This window comes from Thunnus albacares, chromosome 18 (assembly GCF_914725855.1).
Source record: "Thunnus albacares chromosome 18, fThuAlb1.1, whole genome shotgun sequence".
Taxonomy (NCBI): Eukaryota; Metazoa; Chordata; class Actinopteri; order Scombriformes; family Scombridae; genus Thunnus; species Thunnus albacares.
This window is the reverse complement of record NC_058123.1, coordinates 14,696,557-14,716,842: the sequence shown is the minus strand read 5'-3', so window position 1 is coordinate 14,716,842 and position 20,286 is coordinate 14,696,557. Positions and strand designations below refer to the sequence as shown.

Below are 20,286 nucleotides of genomic sequence, written 5' to 3'. Positions count from 1 at the left end.
CTGTTTGAGTTTTGCCTCTGAGAGCTATTCCTAAGACAAACCCCTCGAGGAATAAAGAGAAGGAGTAGGCCTTGATTGGCAACCGTACACCCCCACCTTTTATTTGCCAAGGAACCAAGCGTGCTAGCAGACATTCGCCACCCTAACATCACAGAGAGCAACCCCAAAAACAAGGGAGGAGAGAAAAAATAACGCTCAACAAAGCCTGAAAAGAGGAGGAGTAGCAGGCAGGAGGAGGGGGAGGGAGAGGATGGAGAGAGGGCTGGAAGAGGCGAGCGTCAGAGGAAAGAATGAATGCCAAGTAAAACTTGTTGACACAGAAAAGAGGTTTGGGAGTCAGTTTCAGTATTATATTTTTTTTTATCTTAAGATCAGAGTTCTTCTAACCTTTCTTTTTTAAAGAAACCTTTTTAAAAAGTATCATCAAGGCTCAGCGGATTCAAAAAAGGTGAAAACCTGCATCTTTGTCTTTTCACTTTTATCGGCCTTTTAGTGAAACACACAGCACAATCATAGTATTGCGTCTATGGAAAATGACAGCGAAGATGAATATGTGCTTTGTACTCTCTAAAAAATGTTGGTAGCAGGTTGCTGATCTTAACAATGAATATTTCTCTTTGAAAAATACCTTTCCGCATTCACTAGAGGCGTCTCTCACTTTCATTGACTCCCTTTTATTCACTTCCTGCCTGTTTTATTTTACCCTAATTGACCCGTGTGGCCCTTGTCTTGTTAATCTTTAACGCCTTTCATCCAATTCCTTCTCACCGATTTATGGACTACAAGTCATAACCTCTAAAGGCTTTCTAATGAAATCGGTGTGGGGGAAAGAAATAACCACTTTCACCCACATTATCAGGTCAGAAACACATTTTCCTGTCTGCACACTGGTACCTGTTCTCTCCCACTGCATTCAACATGCATCCTGGGAGGATTTGCTCAACGTGTTTTATTAAACTGGAACGGTGCTGAGGAAGGAAAGCAATGTTGTAAAGCACTTGTAACCTCGCCTGTGACAATCTTACTCCTTTCTCTTGTTTAGGTGTTAAATGGCCAATGTCTGCTATCATTATGATGGAATCAGTAACAATGGGAAATGGGAGGAGAGCCGAGGTGAAAGGGGATCTTAAAGTTTTAAATAATGTGATGGACCCAATAGTCTGTAACCTTATAGGTAAGGTTTCACATCAAGTGGTGGCAGTTACTGTGTATTCAGATGCTCACTGTCATCATCAAAATGCTCAGTTGGTTACAGCTTCACAGGACAACATGAACATGAAAGTGGCTCAAAGTGGTGATCCTAAAGTGTCAGCACTTTAGGATCACCACTTTGAGTCCTGGCTGCGATAATCAGAGAGGTGAAATGGACACCGGTCTCTATTCACTTAACAACTGCTGTTGAGACGCACTTTAGCAAAACACTTCATCTGTCACTGATTCACGGATATCATGGTGCTATTAGGTGGATAGGTGTAAATATCTGTCATGTATGGGGAGGTTGTTACTGTCTAGACTGCACATCTGCTCAGCAAATCAGCCCCAGAAAAATAAACATATAAAAAATGTCACTTTAAGAGAATAGTTTGACATTTTGGCAAATGTGTTGTTCGCTTTCTCGCTGAGAGTTAGATGAGAAGACTGATAGCACTCTCATGTCTGTACACAACATATGAAGCTACCGCAAGCAGTCGGTTAGCTTAACTTAGCATATAGACTGGAAACAGGGGGAAACAGCTAGCCTGGCTCTGTCCAAAGATAACAAAATCCACCTACTAGCACTTGTAAAACGTATTAAATTAACATGTTATATATCTTGTTTGTTCAATGCAGAAACCGAAGTGGAAAAAAACAATTATTTCTGGTTTTACAGCGGGTTTATGCTGACTATTACTTCATATTATCATCACAGTGACAACCAGCGGAGACTTCTGCATACAGCCAAGAAATAGTCCAACACATTACCCCCCTAAAATCACAAATTGTTATTTTTACACTTCAGTAAGCGTATTTCCTGAATTATCTAACAATTTCTTGAATGAGACTGACTTTTTAATGTTTCATTTGAAGAAGATGTAACTGTGTAAAACACTTGTCTTGAATGAATCAATGTATCGTAACTAGTGTAGTTCCAACCGAGGGCTGTAAAAAAATAATCTTCTGCAGTTTCAATTTGCTTTTTGTAATTTGCAATTTGATTTTTTTTTTGTAATGCAGAAGAGCAACAAGCACAAATGTTTCACTTTTCTAGTGTAGGCATAACATATTCATTCTGCTCTTGCACTGCAGGCTCCAAGTGTAAAATACAAATGTAAACTACACTGATTCGCACCCAGTAAGAGTCACGTAGATCCCTAAAATAAACAGGGAATTATGTACGACACATTAATAACTGAGCATCTTCCATAGCAACAATAACCTCAATCTAACCTGTATTTCTGTAGCAGGTGGCAAGTGGTGAAGAGGGTTTGTCTCCACAGGCCAGATTATGAGGTCACAGCCAGACGTGGACAGATGGAGGCAGAGGTTAGCCCTCCCTCCTGTGCTCTGCTACACACACACACACACACACACACACACATTTGGCAACCATTTTTTCACAGGACAATTACCTTGCGACCTCTGCCAGCCCACACACACACACACACACACACACACACACACACACACACACACTCTTGGCCAATTACGGACACACACAAGGAATGGTAACAGTCACAGTTGAGCCACATAGAAACCTGTCATGGTGAGTACATACACACTCAACAACCCCTCCAGCTCCACAAAATATGGCAACCAGCTCTGTTTCTGAAGGGCACAGCACCCAGCTGCAGCTTTCTAACACAAAAGACAGACAGACAGACTGATGACTGAGACTCTCCCCTACATATTTGGCAGAGATTTTTTTTTTCCCTCCTTGTTTAAACCCAGTGCCTGAAGTCATGTCCAATTCAGCCCTCTCTGTTCTGTTAATTCCATTATCTCTGATTATTTTCTCATAAGCATTGCTGCTCTAATCCACTTGTTGGTCACATATCTTTGTTGCACCAGCTAACCATTGAGCTGATAATGGATATGCATGACCCAGGTTTTTAATTCAGTGCTATCCCTCTTTGCTTTCACTTTTACAAGTAACAGTGGTGACAAACTGAATGATGTTAAAAGACATTTCCTACTCAGATAACGACAAAAATTGCTTTGCAGGTGAGTGATTTGTTACATTCAAGATATGGCATTAAATTATCTCCCCACTGCCTTGCACCCCCGTGCTTTTTAGTTTGTAGTTTTTTTTAAGACCATTTTGGAACTAAATAAGCTCATAATTTCTCTGAGACAGTGTGTTTAAGGCTCCCGTCCCTGGAACAACATACACCCCCAGCTAGGATTGATTCCAGTCAGAATCTTTTTCTGCTGGATTTCCCCTACTTTGTATTCCTCTCAGCTTTACTACAGTTTCAAGAAAGAAAAAGGAAAACTCAGAGTTGTTGAAGGCTCACTCTTGGTAAAAAAAAAGACATATAGATATGTCGTCTATGAATTCCCGATTGGAGCCTTACAACAAGAGCGACATAAATATTTTAGATTAAAAACATTTACAAGACACACAAGATAAATATTTTAGCAACCTCGGATGAAATTATTCTAATCATACATCATAGATAAATTTGCCAACATCTGCTAAGCAGTGTAAAGAGAATGGGCCTCTACCTCTTCCTCCTGCTCCTGCATTCACCTTGACCACATGCTGTTTTGGTGGCACACAGGAGCACCGCCTATGGTGTTATCAAAGTCATCAGCCTTTAGTATTCTCCTAACTAGATAACGCTACACCCACATACTCTTCGGCAAATCCATAATCAATCCTATTGTAGTGCTCTTGTCTCATTGTGTCGCTGTGAATGAAGCATATTTGTGGGCTGACAAAACAAAAATGACATTTCCATTTTTTTTGTGATCTAGCTGATGCTTTTATTCAGAGTAATTTGCGATGGGTGCAACAGCAGAATCATTTGAAATTCATAAATCACCAGCCCACTGTAAAGACAGCAGGGTTCAGTGCCTGCACAGCACATGTATTAGCTATTACTGAGTCCTTATTTGTGCAAATTTTAGGAATGTTTTTCTTGAAATTGAGACCTTTTTGTACTATTAGAATGAGAAAGAAATAAAAAAACATGCATAAAACTGAAAGAATATACAACTATCACAAAATATAACTCACTGAAAAAAACAGCTCACGGAGAAAAAGAATCCTTTTTTAACTTGATTGTACAGCATAGTTCACTTCCTTTGAGACTGAATAGGCCTACAAATTTAATAATACATGAAATTTTACACTATTTCAGGATCTCCAGACACCCTGAACAAAAGACTGGATAAAGCAATAATAGGTAAGGTGAGAAGTTTAATAAAACATGACTATTTTGTAAGCAAATATGAATAGAAGCTGAGACATAATTCAGATATAGGTTTTGAAGTTGCAATAGAGGAGAGGTAATGACTCCTGCTCAATCTAACTCAGGTGGGAAAGTCATTCCTCTACGGGGAAGACAGGAGACAGCAAGGCCACTGCAGGGACAGGGATAAATAATTGGACAATTGTACCAGAACACAGGAGTCTAGGTCAAAACCTCAAAGTATAGAGTTTTGTTTTTAAAGTCAGTACGTACAGTCATGTAGGAGCAATGTGGCAGGAGGATTTAAGGACACTGTGGGCAATGTCGGGTGCAGCTTCACAGAGAAGATGCAACGACTGAAGAGATGTCGCAATAATCCAGACTTGAGATGAGTTTGAATAAAAAAGAAGGCAGCAATGCGGTGACAGATAGATAGAGATATGGTAGAATTCAGATTATTGCTGTGATGTGAGGCCAACAAAGCAATTTGCTCTCTAAGTCACTGCAGTGCTGTCAGTATTGATATGGAGGTCTTGCACGGGGCTTGCCGGAGAAAAACAGCAGCACAGTCTTGTCAAGGTTGAGCGTCTTGGCAGAGAAGAAACTTTATCAGTCCCCGTGTGTCATATTCTCAGCTGTCAGAGGATGGAAAGTAAAAGGCAGAGCGTTGCCGGTGTCAGAGCATGAGGAGAGGCTACGTGATGTGAAGACTAGAGTCTAGAAAGAGAAGAAGGGGAAGCCCAGTAGTGAACCCAGGGGAACCCCAGTGAAGAAGAATGAAGAAGAATAGAGCATCACTCTGCAGCCTTTCAGGTTGTCATCAATAATTTGGAAATAAAGAGACAAAGAATAATAAAAAAGCTAGGAGGTAATGAAGAAAATTGTTGTTTTTTTTCCTACAGCTTTTTCCAACACTGATTTTTACAAATGCTCATTATTTGTCTAAAAACTGATAATGGAGTACACAATGAAATAGATTAAAATTACATGTCAAATAAAGAGATACAGTATTCATGTAGGTCATGGGAAAATCAAAGCAGCTATTATTTTTTACAAGATTTGTTCATTTAAAAAGTCATCTAAGGTAGAGAGGTGATTTTCATCAATGTAAACTCCATTTTTTTTTACATAATTTAGAAGTCTAGCTGACATATCGAGACTGAGGTTAATCTTTATCACTGAAAAATACTGAGTTCACAGTTCAAACTGATCTTCACCCTGATTTAATGTGCTCTTGCGTCATTACGTTTCATCTACTTTTTGATGTAACAAAACACTGACGCTGTCTTGTCTCCCTGAAGTAATACTAGAACGTGTTTAAATGTGTATTTGATGAACATGTATTCATTCCATTTCCATCAGTGTTTTATGTTAAAAAACGCTGATGAAAACCCTCATCAAACACCATATGACACCTTCATGCATCCCAGATGACACATTATATACTGGCACATCTTGCTAAAAATGTCTTGGTACTTTCCAAAGAAATTATCATCGTACATTGTGGCTACATGATTTCTTGGTAATTTTATCAATTCCTCATTTTAGACTTTGTGCTATGTTATGTGATCCGGTAGTAAAAATGTCACCACTGAGTCATCCGATTCGTGTCTAGGGAAGAAGAACAACTATAAATTATAAACAAACCTAAAAGTTGGCCATATGTCTCTTTGTATACACCCTACTGTTTTGTTTTCAAAAGAGATAATTTATATATGTACTTTAAAGACTAAGTGGGCTATCATTTAGTCTTAATGTGCCTGTCTTTGGTCGGTGTGATGTGGCTACTGACTGTGTAACCAGCTGTGACTAAAACCTTATTTACACCGGACATGACTCAGACACATTTTTTTAGTCGTTCTTCTCTCAGACTAAAAACACCTTAATTTTAACCAACACTGCTGTCTACAGCAGGTAGATGCTCCATCCCCCTCACACATGCATCCCAGTGACCTGAAGCATCTGTTTACACTTTAAATTTCATGAATGAATGCGTCATTTCACTCACAAGCCATTTTAATGGGCCCCTTTTACAGCAGAATATGTTCACTTGCCATTGCAGGAAAAGCACAGGTGTAACTAATAACATTAATAATGACTGCATTCTATTCAGGGTATATCAGCGCCAGGGCTCTGATATTAGATACTGTATGTTGGCTCACTGGGACATTTCACAGGCATCATTAATATTATTAGTTACACCCATAGACTGTATATAAAGTTGGACATAGTGAGCTGTGACGTCGCCTATTGGTTTGCATTGGAGCCAGTTTGAAGATCAGAGTTGCAGCTTATGGTCAGCTACCTCAGACTGAAGCAAACGCTAGCTTACTGGGAACATTGAGCAGTGCACACTTGGGCTAACATTAGCTACTTTGGTGAAATTGTGCTAACAGGGCAGGTATCATAATCAAGTAACACTAAACTTACTGAAATATTGGGACAGTAGTCAGACTCAGTGCAAGTCCCAAACTGTCAATCACAGCTGTCAATCAACGCCCACACAGCAGACATGAAAGCTATTATAAGTCTTCAAATCTTATTAACAGAGATATAATTTCCAGAATGACTACCAGCACACTTCTTAGAGGGCCCAAATTTAGCGATTGAGACCATTATGACTCAGTGAAAAATTAAGGATCAGCCTAATATTTCTAGAGGGAAGATGACGCTTTTTGAATGGGAGTCAATTGGAGCCAGGGATTTTTTGGAGCCAGGATCTAGCGGCCGTCTGTGACATTTTGCACTGTAAAGTACTTCCACATTGGCTTCAGCCTAAAGATGTCGTAGTTGCCATTTGGTTACACATTGCTTTTCCTGCTCGGACAAGTCAAAATGTCAGCTGTCTACACATGCACCTATTTCAACAAGTCAATAAATTATTTTCTTATATGATAGATAGAAACGTATAGAAGGATAAAATGTTGTGCTTTATGTTTAGCTGGTATTGTCAATAATTACAGCAATGCATGACTCTACAATTTACCATGTTGATAAAGCACAGTGTGCTCCTGTTTACAGTGAAGGACTCTATCCATACTTACATACTTATGGTATCACTGCTAAATGGTTAATTATAAAACTTGAACACACTCTGCTCATCAGTAACGTTAACTTTACTCTGTTGATGATATTTTTCCTATGAAAATTGAGAATACTGCAGTCATGATGCTTTTCATAACAGGTTCACTGTACTACAACTAGAGTGTTATGATATAGCTTTTATTTAAATAATCGAATAATAATTGCAATCTTTCAATGTATGCAACAATTCCCCTTTTTGTTCATCCTTGTGATTAATCATCTCACCACCCAGTCTCACAAACACAGAGAAAGAGAAGTGTGTGTATGTGTTTGTGTGTGTGCATGTGTGTGTGTGTGTGTGTGTGTGTGAGTAAATGTCATGATGACACTGCACTATGACTATACAGACTTTGTGTATCTCTGTACATAAATCTACTGGGTGGTATGTGGGGCTGCCGTTGGATAATCACAAGGTCCAAATCGTACATTCAGTCACACATTAATCATTGTGTGTATGTGCTATATGTGCGTGTGTGTGTGTGTCTGTGTGTGCGCACATTCATATTTATGACTCATATCCAAAATATGTCACTTTCGCTCTGCCTGTGCTGGAAATACTGATGACTCAGCCCATTCAACACATTAATCCTGTTTCCTTGCAAACTGTACTCAACCTACACTCTCCTTTATGCGCCTTATACATTACAGGCCAGTGCTGTCTGGTCATAAGAAAACAAGCCACCGTGTGTTGAACATGGTGCTCAAACACTTGACATTGAACCAAAGACAATATCACAGAGAGCTGGATTGCAGTGAGAGAGGAGTGGAGAGGTAACACCAGATCATAGCTGCTCATGCTGCTGGCACTATCTCAAAAGCATGATTTATTTAGACTTAACCCGTAGAGAAAAGATTCATTACCTTCACGCAATATCAAGATATTTTGCTAAGCTATCGAGCAGTTCTCCACACTAACACTTCATGTCTTCTTCATTAAATTACCCACCATGATTAGAAGATTTATACGTTAGACTTTGTTTTGTTTCTTTCCATTACTTTTTACTCTTTCACTTTAGATCAAATGGGCCTTAAATGGGCCATCTGATGCCGCTGAAACATTGGGGGTTAGCAAGTCAGCTACAGCTGCAGGAGAGGCATTTTCCTTGATAAAGATGAGCTTGTGGTAGTGGCTTGCAGCAGCCAGGCTACAAAAATATAATTCAGTGGAATACTTATCTTTCTTTGTTGTCTAACTGTGTTAACATTTCAGTCTGTTTGTATGGATAATAACCAACCTCATATATCAATGTATTTCCTGTTTTCATTCTCTAGCAGCACTGATAGCTACTGTGGTGTCACTACACTGCCTGCAGCCTTAATATGTAACCTAATTGCTGCTCATTTAAATGATATGTCAAAATTTGAATGACACATTGATGGGGAAGTTGTTAAAGGTGGTTGCACAACACTTTGGTAGACTGTGGCTGTGTTTGAAATCGGATACTAACAAACTGCCTGCTACATACTCAAACAGCATTAAGTATGCCATTACAGCAGACTGTTCACAGCTGCCGTTGTTGTTTATCACAAATATAAAACATTACTTCTTCCATTCTTCCAGCGGTAAATTACCAAAGAGCCGCACAGATCAGTTTATCAGATTATTTTCTCCCTGAGATGACGACATGTTGACCAGCCGATCATCTCAGGAGTCGGGCTGCTAGCAGCCAAGATGACTGGTCTCACCCGGCCAGCAGCTCCTCATATCTCCAAAAGTGTTGCACCGAATTTCCAAACAGGCATTATTTGGATAAACTAACCACATATTAAGAATCTAAATGCTTACTTTCTTGCCTGAAAAAATATTAAAACTTGAAATTAAAACTCACATAAAGTGACATATTAACAGTCCTAAAGAGAAATTTACAGCAGCTTTTAGCCTGGCTCATAATCTCATTGCGCAGTCTGAGGAGACGCAATGCATTTTTGGGCAGTTGTCCAGTAAACTCATGCTGCATTTTTGCTAATCTAGTACACATCCGGCCATATCTAATTTTGCATTTCATCAATTCATTTTTAAAAGTGACACATCAGACAAAAGTATTTTTGTGTCACTAAATTATTGTTCTGTTGCTATTTCAATTTTTTATTAATTTCCATATCAAGTGGTTTGGATGTTTGCACTGTTACTCAGTGTGCTCCATTTGTCCTCTCAACTTCTATTCATGCCCCATGTGGACCTCCCCTGCCCCCTCCTTGGCCAGCTGAACTGAACTCCCCCACCCCAACCCCCACCCCACCTGTTACGAGTTCAGCCTTTATGGGTCAATGTGAGTTCTTCTGAGTTTAACAACACAGTTTTTATTGTTTATATCTTTCTAATAACTGCTGGTGAGTGTGGGTGGGTATACCCATATACTAGAATAATAATTAACGTATTGTAAATATAATTAGGTTCTGTTTTTTTACAAGTCTCACTTAAAAAACATGAACAACAGTTTAATGAGGTGGGGTTCCTTGGCTGATGTATTTGTTTAGTCCAACTCCCTATCCTGGTTCTAGTCCTCCGTCACTGTGCATTTTGCCTCTTTTAATGTGAGTTCTAGGAAGTTGAAATTAAAGCAATCCCTTTTTTAAGCCGGACTTGACTGTATAATTGTATAGTCAGTCTTTATCTTATTGTTGTGTAAAGGATGTAACATCCTCTTCTTAACCATTAAATGGTAAACATACCTCATGAAAATTCACACATTCACTGCTCTGCTGGCAGACAGCACTCTGAGCTGACTATCCAGCTAATTTAAAACATGACTCGAAACATAATTAACCTGCTGATTATTCACACTAAATGAGCCTGACAAGCCAGCAGCTTAAGCTGTTCGGTCAAATGTGTGTAAATCAGCATTTCTGCATGGATGAGTGTTTCCAGTGTAATAATAAAAATGCACATATATGGACCTGTTTTTGGCAAAAACAGTAGTTTATGGATTAAAACTGGTCTTTCGATATCCCAAACCAAAAACCTTCTGACTTTTGAACAGACAACAAAGTTACTTTAGTTTGTCAAACATTAGATTGTGGTGAGTGCTTCTGTATCAAGGGGACCTTTTGAGTTTTTAACCTTTTTCAGCCAAAATCGAAGTACAACTAAAACTATAGTTCTCTTCATTTATTTTCACACAAATTTCATGACTATAAGAGCAAAATTCCTGAGTGAATTTGAATATCTTGATACTACATGAAACAATTTGTCTCAGTGGTAGAAACATTTACTGATTTTAACTCTAGCTGGCAGAAGTTCATAAAAAAAAAAATCAGCACATCATGCATCACATCAATAGACTTTTTTATGTAATGGCCAGGTCAGCCAGAGAACAAGGAGAGCAAGGAGGAATAGAGGAGAAATCACACAAGGTGCAGACTGACACAAGTAAAAAGGAAAACAAGAGAGGAAGTCAAGGTGACACAAGGGAGAGGGAGTGAAAGAAGTACAGGAGAGAGAAAGCTAACACATAAAACGTTCCCACGTCGAATAGAAATTTAGGTGTGTAGCTCTTTAAGACTTGGTAAAACACCAATATTCCCTGTGTTACAACTGAGTCTAATTTGGAGGGAATCCAGCTTCACTTTAATTAACAATTATCAACTCCTTCTCACACCCCAAGTGCTATTTTCAGTGCTTAATAGGAATTATAAACGGAGACCTGAGAGATTTTGCAGAAGTAAAGAAGTCGTATTATCATAATTGCATGCACCATGTGTAAGTGTGTGTGTGTGTGAGTGTCTGTGCATCTGTTGAGTTGTAGAGTAATCCTCCTCAAGAGTCCCTCCACACTAACACAGCCATGACGTTAAAAATTAGTAGTAAAACTGATGCCAAAAGATAACAAGTAGCAGCCTTTGACTTTAAAAACTGGACTAAAAATTGATCCTCATTTTTACTTGAAGAGTAAACTAAGATTAACTGTCCTTTTCAGATACAAAATGAAGCACTGCCAGGTTGTGCAAATTAATTAAGGGTTGTTGTGCGAGGCATCAAATTCAGCTGCCATTCACTTTGCATTGTGAAGTCACTTGTAAACAAAACTGTAATGGGAATTGAGCTGCAACAATTTGTCTGTTAATCAATTAGTCGATCAGCTACTATTTTGATTAATCAATTAGGTCATTTTTCAGGCTCCAGAGCTTTGATGGCTACAGTTTCTCAAATGTGAGATTTTGCTGTCTTTCCTTGTAACATGAGAGTAAATTGAATACTTCTGAGTTTTGGACTGAGATGTCTGTGATTTGCATTTTTCACAGTTTTTCGATGTTTTGTAGGCTAAACAATTAAGAAGAAGAAAATAATAAATCAATTATGAAAACGACTGTTAAAGGGACTCATTCCAAGAAACCCCAACAGCAGAAGTAGCAAAAAAATAGTGTAACAAAATGTCTAAATGTACTTGGGCCTGAAGTCAGAGAAGTTGATTTTTTTTTTTATTTATTCCCTAAAAAACATTGTCTCGACTTCTATTAATTGATCATTTTTTAGAGTAAATTTATTAAATTGAAACCTGGAGACAAATATCTAATTAACCCTTGTTAGCAGAGTTCATCCCCATGGATATAAAGACAAATAGTGACAAAATCCTTAGACTAGTGACACATCTGCAATCCTAAGTAATCAATAACTATGAAATGTAAACAGGCCAATATTATAATCATCTTTATTAGACCTAAATGTGCTACTCAAAGGGAGTCACAACTGCCATTAGCAGCTTGCAAACTGGTGATGTAATGCTAAAATTAAAAATACATGCATTATACAGCTTCAGGTAATGTATTTTTGCTCTGAATGAATAATTCCTGCCACTACAAACTGATCACTATCATCCTGCATGCTTTGTATAAGATCGCTATTAGATGTCATGAGAATGAAAGAAAAAGTTATCTTATGCCTTAGATGCAACCAAAACCCAACTGAAAGGTACAGTGGATCTTTCTGTATTACACACGCTTGTGCAGTCTGAGTCAAAGGCACAACATCTGTCAAATATCTCCTGCAGTGCCTGAAAGGCCTTTTCACATCAAGTCAGCTTTAATAGGTAACTGAAGACTGCAATTCGCTTCAACCTCTCCATCTAATATTCTTGCTTTTTCCTCCTGACTGTTATTCTGTTAAACCAGACCCAATATAATCCCTCTCCTGTTTCCTCCTCTCCGTCTTCCCGAGGCTTAGTCGATATGTTAGACCTCCACACACGTGCGCAGCGAGATAATGCAAATGTTTCTATAAATAGGGACAATAGTGCTGACAGTAGCACTCTCTCAAGTGAGATATCTCAGTGTAATTTTCACTAACACTCACAACCACACACACACACTCTCTCTCTCTCTCTCTCTCTCTCTCTCTCTCTCTCTCTCTCTCTCTCTCTCGCTCTCACACACACAAACACAGCAGAATTCTGGCAAGAAAAATCTACTCTATTGCTGAGCACTTCATCATATGGTGATACTCCTGAAGCAGCATATAAACACTTGAGTTGCAAAGCAAACACATTTCAGATATGCGCTATATGAGGCTCAAATATAGGACTACTCCACACAAAACAGATCAATGTGCCCTACACATCTTAAACAAACAGCACACAGCTTGAATCTGCAGCAGACTAAACGGCTTGAATCTACATACTAATGCTCCATATTAGACAGCACAGCTCATGTATAACATAAGCTACACTATAAAACTCAGTATAAGTCAATTTTACATGAAATTCACTAAAACTGCAAGACAACTGGGTTCCATGAAATCATTCCCTAGTCTATATAATTCAATGCAGCATAATAAAAAGCAACCATAAAATTATACAGCCTGTACAAGCCTCTAACCTAAACTTCCAGAGCATAAACGGGAGCTGAAGTCAAGGCCGACGAGATGGAAAAATAATTGAGATGGATAGAACAGAGGAGCGAGCCTCATCCTTCATCTCTTTCATTGTTTTTTTTCTCTCTTTCTCACCTTCCAGCTCATGATGAATGACATCAGAGAGGTTGGGCTCTTCACCCCACCAGAAGATCCACAGCTCCTTGGCATCGGGCTTGATTTTGCGTCGCCATACACACAGCAGGTTGGCCTGCACGCAGCGCATGAAGCTGCGCAGAACCGGGTCATCCTGGGCCGGGGCCGAGATCACCGGACCGTACTCCCCGCCGCTGCGGAAGCTGTAGCAACGCCATTTGATGCCTGTCAACTCCGCCTGGAAGAGGAGAGGAGAGAAGAGAAGAAGAGAGGAGATTGATTAGTCCATTAAAAGCAAATTAATTCCACAATTATTTTGATAACACATTATTTATTTAAGTCATATTTTTAAGCAAAAACAAAAGATTTACTCTGGTTTCAGCTTCTCTAATGTGAGGTTTTATATTATTGTAGATTGAGTGTCTTTGGGTTTTGACATTGAAAGACGTCTGAGAAATAGTGATGAGCATTTTTCACTATTTTCTGATATTTTATAGACCAAACAATTCACCAATTAATTAAAATAAAAGTTGGCAGAGTGATCGATACCAAAAATAATGCAGCCATAAATGTCATATATCATTGTATATTATTGTTACTCAAATATGTAAATTGCAAATATGTTCAACATTTGCAATTGTACTGCAGCAGATCAATTAATCAATACAGGAAACACATTTTTCAAAATATTTATCTCACATGCATGACATGAAATAAAACATCCATTAGGCATAAATCCATAATGTTCCTGCAGCCTGATTAGTGTAGTGTTAACCTTGAAGCATTGTATTTACAGTGTTGTGTTTCACATGAAAGAGAACATCAGACAATATAATATAATCAATAACTGCACAGATGCTGTCCAGTCATGTTTGATTGTTTGTTCAATTTTGACTAGGCTTCCTGTTTCACGTGGCTAAGATCCTTTGTGTAAACGTTTGAGTACATTTAATGTATCCCTGTTGTGTTGTTATAACCTTATTTAACTGATACCTTCAGTCACTGTTGCTGCTGAAAAGATAAAATGTAACTACGGAGGAGAGCAGAGGTGGAGACCGACAGCGAGACATAAAAAATGGCCTTGAGTGAAATACTGGGAAGGAACCACTACAGGAGAGACAGCACTTAAATATAGAGGAAGCTACAAAGAGTGAGAGAGATATGAGAAAAGGAAATAGTGCCGGGGTCAATGGCTGGAGCCTGGCCCAGCAACTGACATCTCCTCCATTTAATCTAATGGTATGATAAGTGTTTATGTTGCCTATCGCAGACTTGGGCGTGGAGGCACTCTGCCATGACGCATTTAGTGATGAGCCGGTAAAAAAAAAAAAAGGCAGACCCAGAGAGACAGTAAACAGAACAGAAATTTTGCACAGGAACACAAATAATCGTGACCCTGTGAGACGCATGTGTGATTTGGACACTTTTGTAAGTGCGTTTGTATTTGTGTGTGAGCGAGTCAAGTGGACAAAGGTATTGTTGAACAGGACGGAGATTTGGCACGCGGGGGGGGGGGGAAATCTCAGTGCTTCGTGCTGCCCTCCTCTCCTGTGTTCACCCAGCTGTGAGGATCGTGTTTGGCACACCGGCCCCGGCACCAAACCATCCAAGACCAGCTGAGAGGAGAGAGAACACTGACCCACTTTAACTGTGTGGAAAACACAGGGACAGGTACAAAGAAGCAGCTCAAAGACAATTAAATCCTGCAATGTCTTTTTTGAGTGGATGAAGAAAAGCAGCAGCTATCAACAGCTTCCATGACAGTCGAAAGGATGCTTGTGTGTGTACGCATAGTAGGGATGCGTCCAAATCAGAAGCTAAAATCTAGGAAAAATCACGCATCTGAGCATGTTATGAACAATACACACACTGCATCATCTTTAACAGTGAGGGCAGTGCACACCGAAGTATGCACAGGACCCTCAGGAACATCCTGACTGCAGAATGCACCCATAATTACAAGCATGTCCCTCCTGTAATGACAGTGTGTGTAATGGAAGATATAAACATTGGTGCTGTGATAAGCCAAGCCCTAAAATTAGCCATGACAAGGTCAAGGATGCTGTTTCTCCCAAAGCAAAGAGGAAGACATCTGCTTGCACTGCCTCGTCACTCCCAGTCAATGTCAAAAGTTCCTCGGCTGTTTGACACAGCTGTCTGCTGCTACTGAGTCAGGAGCACGGAGGAAGAGATGAGGACAAGTAAATATGTCAGGAAATAAATTCACAATAAGGACACACCAGTTTGACAACGCGTGCTCTCTGGTGTGTCTATTGTTGAGGCAAACTTTTCAGCGTAGTGGGTAAGACTCCGACTGAACACCTTGCTGAACTCCTGTGGAGGATTAGTTGTGGCACAGTTGCAGGAAGAAGAGGAACGGGGCTACAGTCACATGCTTGCAGGCAGATGTAAACACTAACACACACATCAGACAACGTAGCAGCTGTGATGATATGCAGACCAGACGAGCACAAAAACACTGACATGCATCATGATGTAGACATATATTCCGGCTGATGTCCAGTTCTTTTTCAATGATAACAGCTGAGATCTGACTGTCTATCCATTTGTATTTTCATGGGTGTTTCTGTATTGAATATGTACATAAATTCTTATGTGTATATGGAGGTGAGGGCTACACTCATTACCTAGACTTCACCGTCACAACCAGCCCTCTGAAGTCACAGTAATACCAGTGCCAACAAAAGGCAAATTCTCATATTTGTAGGAATAAATTATCACTTGTATCACATAAAAGAAAGCAGAGAAAATCTTTCAAGCGTGTAAATTCATCTGATGTCACATCGCAGTCAAAGCGGAAGCGGAGTTTTTATCTCTGCAACTTCAGTGACAAATCAGTGTTGTGAATAAAATTCTGCCATGCAAATAAAAACAAGCTTTAATCTTTTTAGCTATAATTCTATCAGTGTTAGTCATAAAAAGAGTTGGAGGGGGGAAGATGCTGAAGTGCAGATGCTAAACTTAGATTAGATAGATTTGTGATTCGTGTCGACCAATGAGAGGATAAATTATAGCGCTGTGACTAACGATTATTTATATCATCAATTAATCTACTGATTATTTTATCAATTATACGTGTGGTTTGTAAAATAAATTGTGAAAAAAAGTCCATCCCAAGTTCCCAGAGCCCATGGTTACTCTTCAAAATGTCTTGTTTTGTGTGACCATGGTCCAAAACCCAAAGATAATCAGTTTATTATCATAGATGAGGATGAAAACCAGAGAATATTCACATTTGGGATGCTAGAACCAGTGAATTTTAGCCATTATTGCTAAAAAAAAATTGCTTGAACAATTATTTGATTATCAAAATTGTTGCCGATTAATTTTCTGTTGATCAGCTAATGGATTAATCAGCTAAATTTTTGAGTAATTCGGCTATATTTTGGGTGTTCAGTGAAGGAAAATTGTGGAAACCATAAAATGGGAAGGGTTAGCCAGCTCGGATTTTACTCCCATTAACGTGGGAAAAAGATTTACTTGTTCCTTTTGTGCCATTGATGGGACAGTGAATCTATATTTATGTTCATCAAGATAGCAGAAAAAAAAACTGAGCAATTATGCATCCAAAGCAGCAAATTCTACGCCACCCTTCAGAGTACGAAAGAGCAAATAAACGATTATCCCAGGAAGCAGCTTCTGTCTCTTTTAAACAGTACCGAAGGGGTAAAAAAGACAAAGAGGTCAAGAAAAAAAGATGGTAAATTTGGTTTCACTGTCAATAAAGCCAGCACTCCTCCAAGCCCCTTGTTCTGCAGGTTGGCTGGTTTAATTTCTGATTGAGTGCAGGACCAAAAACAAGAGCTTTTTCCTTCCAATGTGAAGACGGACCAAAGCTTTGACCTTACTCTCACCTCTATTATCTTTCTCCTCTCCACTCTCCCTCTCATCTCTCAGCGCTCTCTCACTGTCACGGATGCCTATTGAATACACCTCGGAGTATCTCATGCTCTCTCTCTTTTTTTCATTTATCTTTTTATGTATTTTTGTCTGGTAAACAGAGAAAAGATAACAGTTCGCCGTGTCTATCCAGAATATTCTTGTGTTAAGCACAGAAGAGGTGGAAGATTGCCCTCTGTTTGTTAAATTCCATTAAAATCCTTCTTTTCAGCTGGCAGCATGAAAAATCTGTGTTTCTCACAGCCGGATGGGTGCTTTATTATTTTACATGCTTTTCTGTTTTTGAAAATTGGATTCAAATAGGACCCTAAACTTCAAATCAGAGAGTTAAAGATAATTTCCTGCTGAATGTAAGGTGACCTGAGCCCAGGCTTGGAAACCAGAATCTGTATCCCACCCAGAGGTCAACCTCAGTGCACTAGACATGTGCTTGTAATCAAAAGAAAATATGGAAGTCAGAACTTTAATCTTTAGCATGTGTTGCTCAAACAGACAGCAGTGGATAAAGTCTAAACCATGTGACTTAAACAGAAAAGAGGATCCAGTTTCCAGAGATTGGTAAGGTTTGTCATACTGCAGGTTTAAAACACAGACACGTACATACAGTACTGCATGTTGATAAAGCCCAGGAGCTTTACAATGCAGAGGAAACCTCCATTACTTAGATAGCAGAGCTGAGAGGAAAACACACTTGACATGCACTTCACAGGAATGCTTCTGAAGGCTGAAAATATGTTTGCTCCTCCTGTTCTTTCTCAAAAAACTTATGGGACCTCTTTGAATGGACCTCTTGAACTCCCCAAGACACAGCTGAATGTATGTTTTTCTTGTCCTCAAACATGTAGGAAAACACATACTCAGACAAGGCTTTGTCAGAGACAAGGGAAAACACACACACGCACGCACTTTTTACGCTCACAAATACACCCAGACAAGGCAGGAACTGGCAACATATTCAAACGCAACTCTGTACATGTAGAGACATTTTTTTCGTCTTGGAGAAATCATTGAGGGTGACCCTCATTTGCGATGATGCCGAGATTACGCCACGGAAAATCAAAACATACAATATCAACAAACAAAATCAGTTAAAATAGTTGCCATGGTGATACACCATGGAAAATACAAACACTCTAAATCAACAAACAAAATCTCCTTTTCCTTCCACTTCCATGACAAAGCACCAGAAACGTGCAGACAACGTGGCTAAAGTGGCTGGAGCCAGTCTAGAGCTGCCCTCTCTGGACCATGTAATTATATATTAAAAAAATATTGCAATTATTAACAATGCAATTTGTTGTTGTTGCACATTCTAATTATTATAGCACCAAATTATCACTATTACATTGAATAAAACCATGTTGTTCAGACAATAACATCAAGTGACAGAGCATCCACACTCTGTGCTGTGTGTGCGTGAGAAATGGAGAATTCTTTTCATCGAGCTGACGTGCTAAAACATTGTAGAGAAGCTTGTGATGATACCTGCCCAGCACGTGTTTTCTCGATTTCTACTGCCGTTCATCCGCAGTACCTGCATGACATGTTCATGCTAGTCCTTTTAAGGATCAGTTCTCTTCTACTGCTGTCCTTCGAATGTGGAGTTTTTTTCATTATATGTTATTTGATATTTACCTGGAAGCAAGTTGGTGATTTTGTAAATTATATAACACTCAGATGGAGAAAGAGCTGAGTAAGGAAACAAAGGAAGCCTTATTAGGGCTGCAACTAACTTTTTTTTTTCATTATCAGTTAATCTATCCAAATATTTTCTCAGTTAATCATTTGATCTGTAAAATGTTGAAAAGTAGAACAAAATTTACCATGTTTGGAAGGCACAGTGAGTGATGCCTACCATTTGCTTATTTTGTCCGTCCAACAGTCCTGAATTTTAAGATATTCAATTCACTGTTGTGTATGTTAAAGAAAAACAAATTCTCACATTTAAGAAGCTGTAATTAGAGAGAATATTTGGTATTTTTGCTTGAAAAATAACTGATATGTTTCATTGATTAGTCAAATAGTTTATTTTGCAAGACGCAGTTCTAAACCTTATACACCTTATCTCCTTTAATGTATGTTTGTTTCTATATCTTTTGTTAAAGTTGGAAGTAGTTATGGATTTAATTAGACATTATTTTTCCATGTGTATCATCAAATCAGTGTTTCATCCTTGTGCACACAAGCATGTATATTTGTGAGTTTGGGCAGATGATTTTAAGTAGTGTCAGGAGGCAATACAGTGAGTGTGGGGGTGTCCTTTTTCTTTAAATTGAGCCATTGCCCATAAAAATGTCTGCGCAAATCAATGCAAATGTCTATTAATATAAGAATTCAATGCATACATGAAGCAGACTAAAAAGAGCAATCATTTAAAAATGCAAGTTACAGAGAAAAAAAAACATATTTAGTCTGGTTCATTAAGGATAATTTATCAGTCTCTTAGAATAGCAGCTGTTGTCAACAGTGGGTGTGGATGCCTAGCTCTATCAAAGCTGACAGAAAGTGTATGAGTATGTCATCTAAGAGACATGCTACTTCTTCAGGAATCTCACAACAGCGTAAAGAGCCTCACAGTCTGATAGTCTGACAAAGGAGGCACTTTAGGCAATTGAGAGACAGCTTGTATCAGCAGTTTTACCTACTCTGGCACAAGTGAAACACTTATTCTGTCAGAGTGGCATAGCTTTCTCATCAGCTTCAAATCTGTTTAGACACTTGACAAGCTGCCAATATTTGGAATTTGCTCAGATCGCTTGTGATGCATGTGAGTCTTTAGATAAAACTTATCTTTATCAGCCAATGCAACACTATCCATCTCGCTTTGATCAAATGTCAAAGGAACAAGGGAAATTTAATTATTTATGAAAGGGTTTGTGTGAGAATTGACCTAATACAACTTATCTGAAGCTTCAGCAGTAACTCTATGTATGTTTTTTTATACAA

At 38.9% G+C, this 20,286-nt stretch overlaps 1 protein-coding gene across 4 annotated transcripts in view; it reads right to left on the bottom strand.

Annotated features, from left to right (window-relative positions):
* Nucleotides 1-20,286, bottom strand: part of LOC122968514 (mediator of RNA polymerase II transcription subunit 13-like) — an 80,827-nt gene that overhangs the window by 49,042 nt on the left and 11,499 nt on the right. For all 4 annotated transcript variants that reach the window (XM_044333819.1, XM_044333822.1, XM_044333820.1 and 1 more), the window contains exon 2: nucleotides 13,420-13,657. In XM_044333819.1, the coding sequence (XP_044189754.1) occupies nucleotides 13,420-13,657 (238 nt within the window). The remainder of the gene's footprint in view (nucleotides 1-13,419; nucleotides 13,658-20,286) is intronic.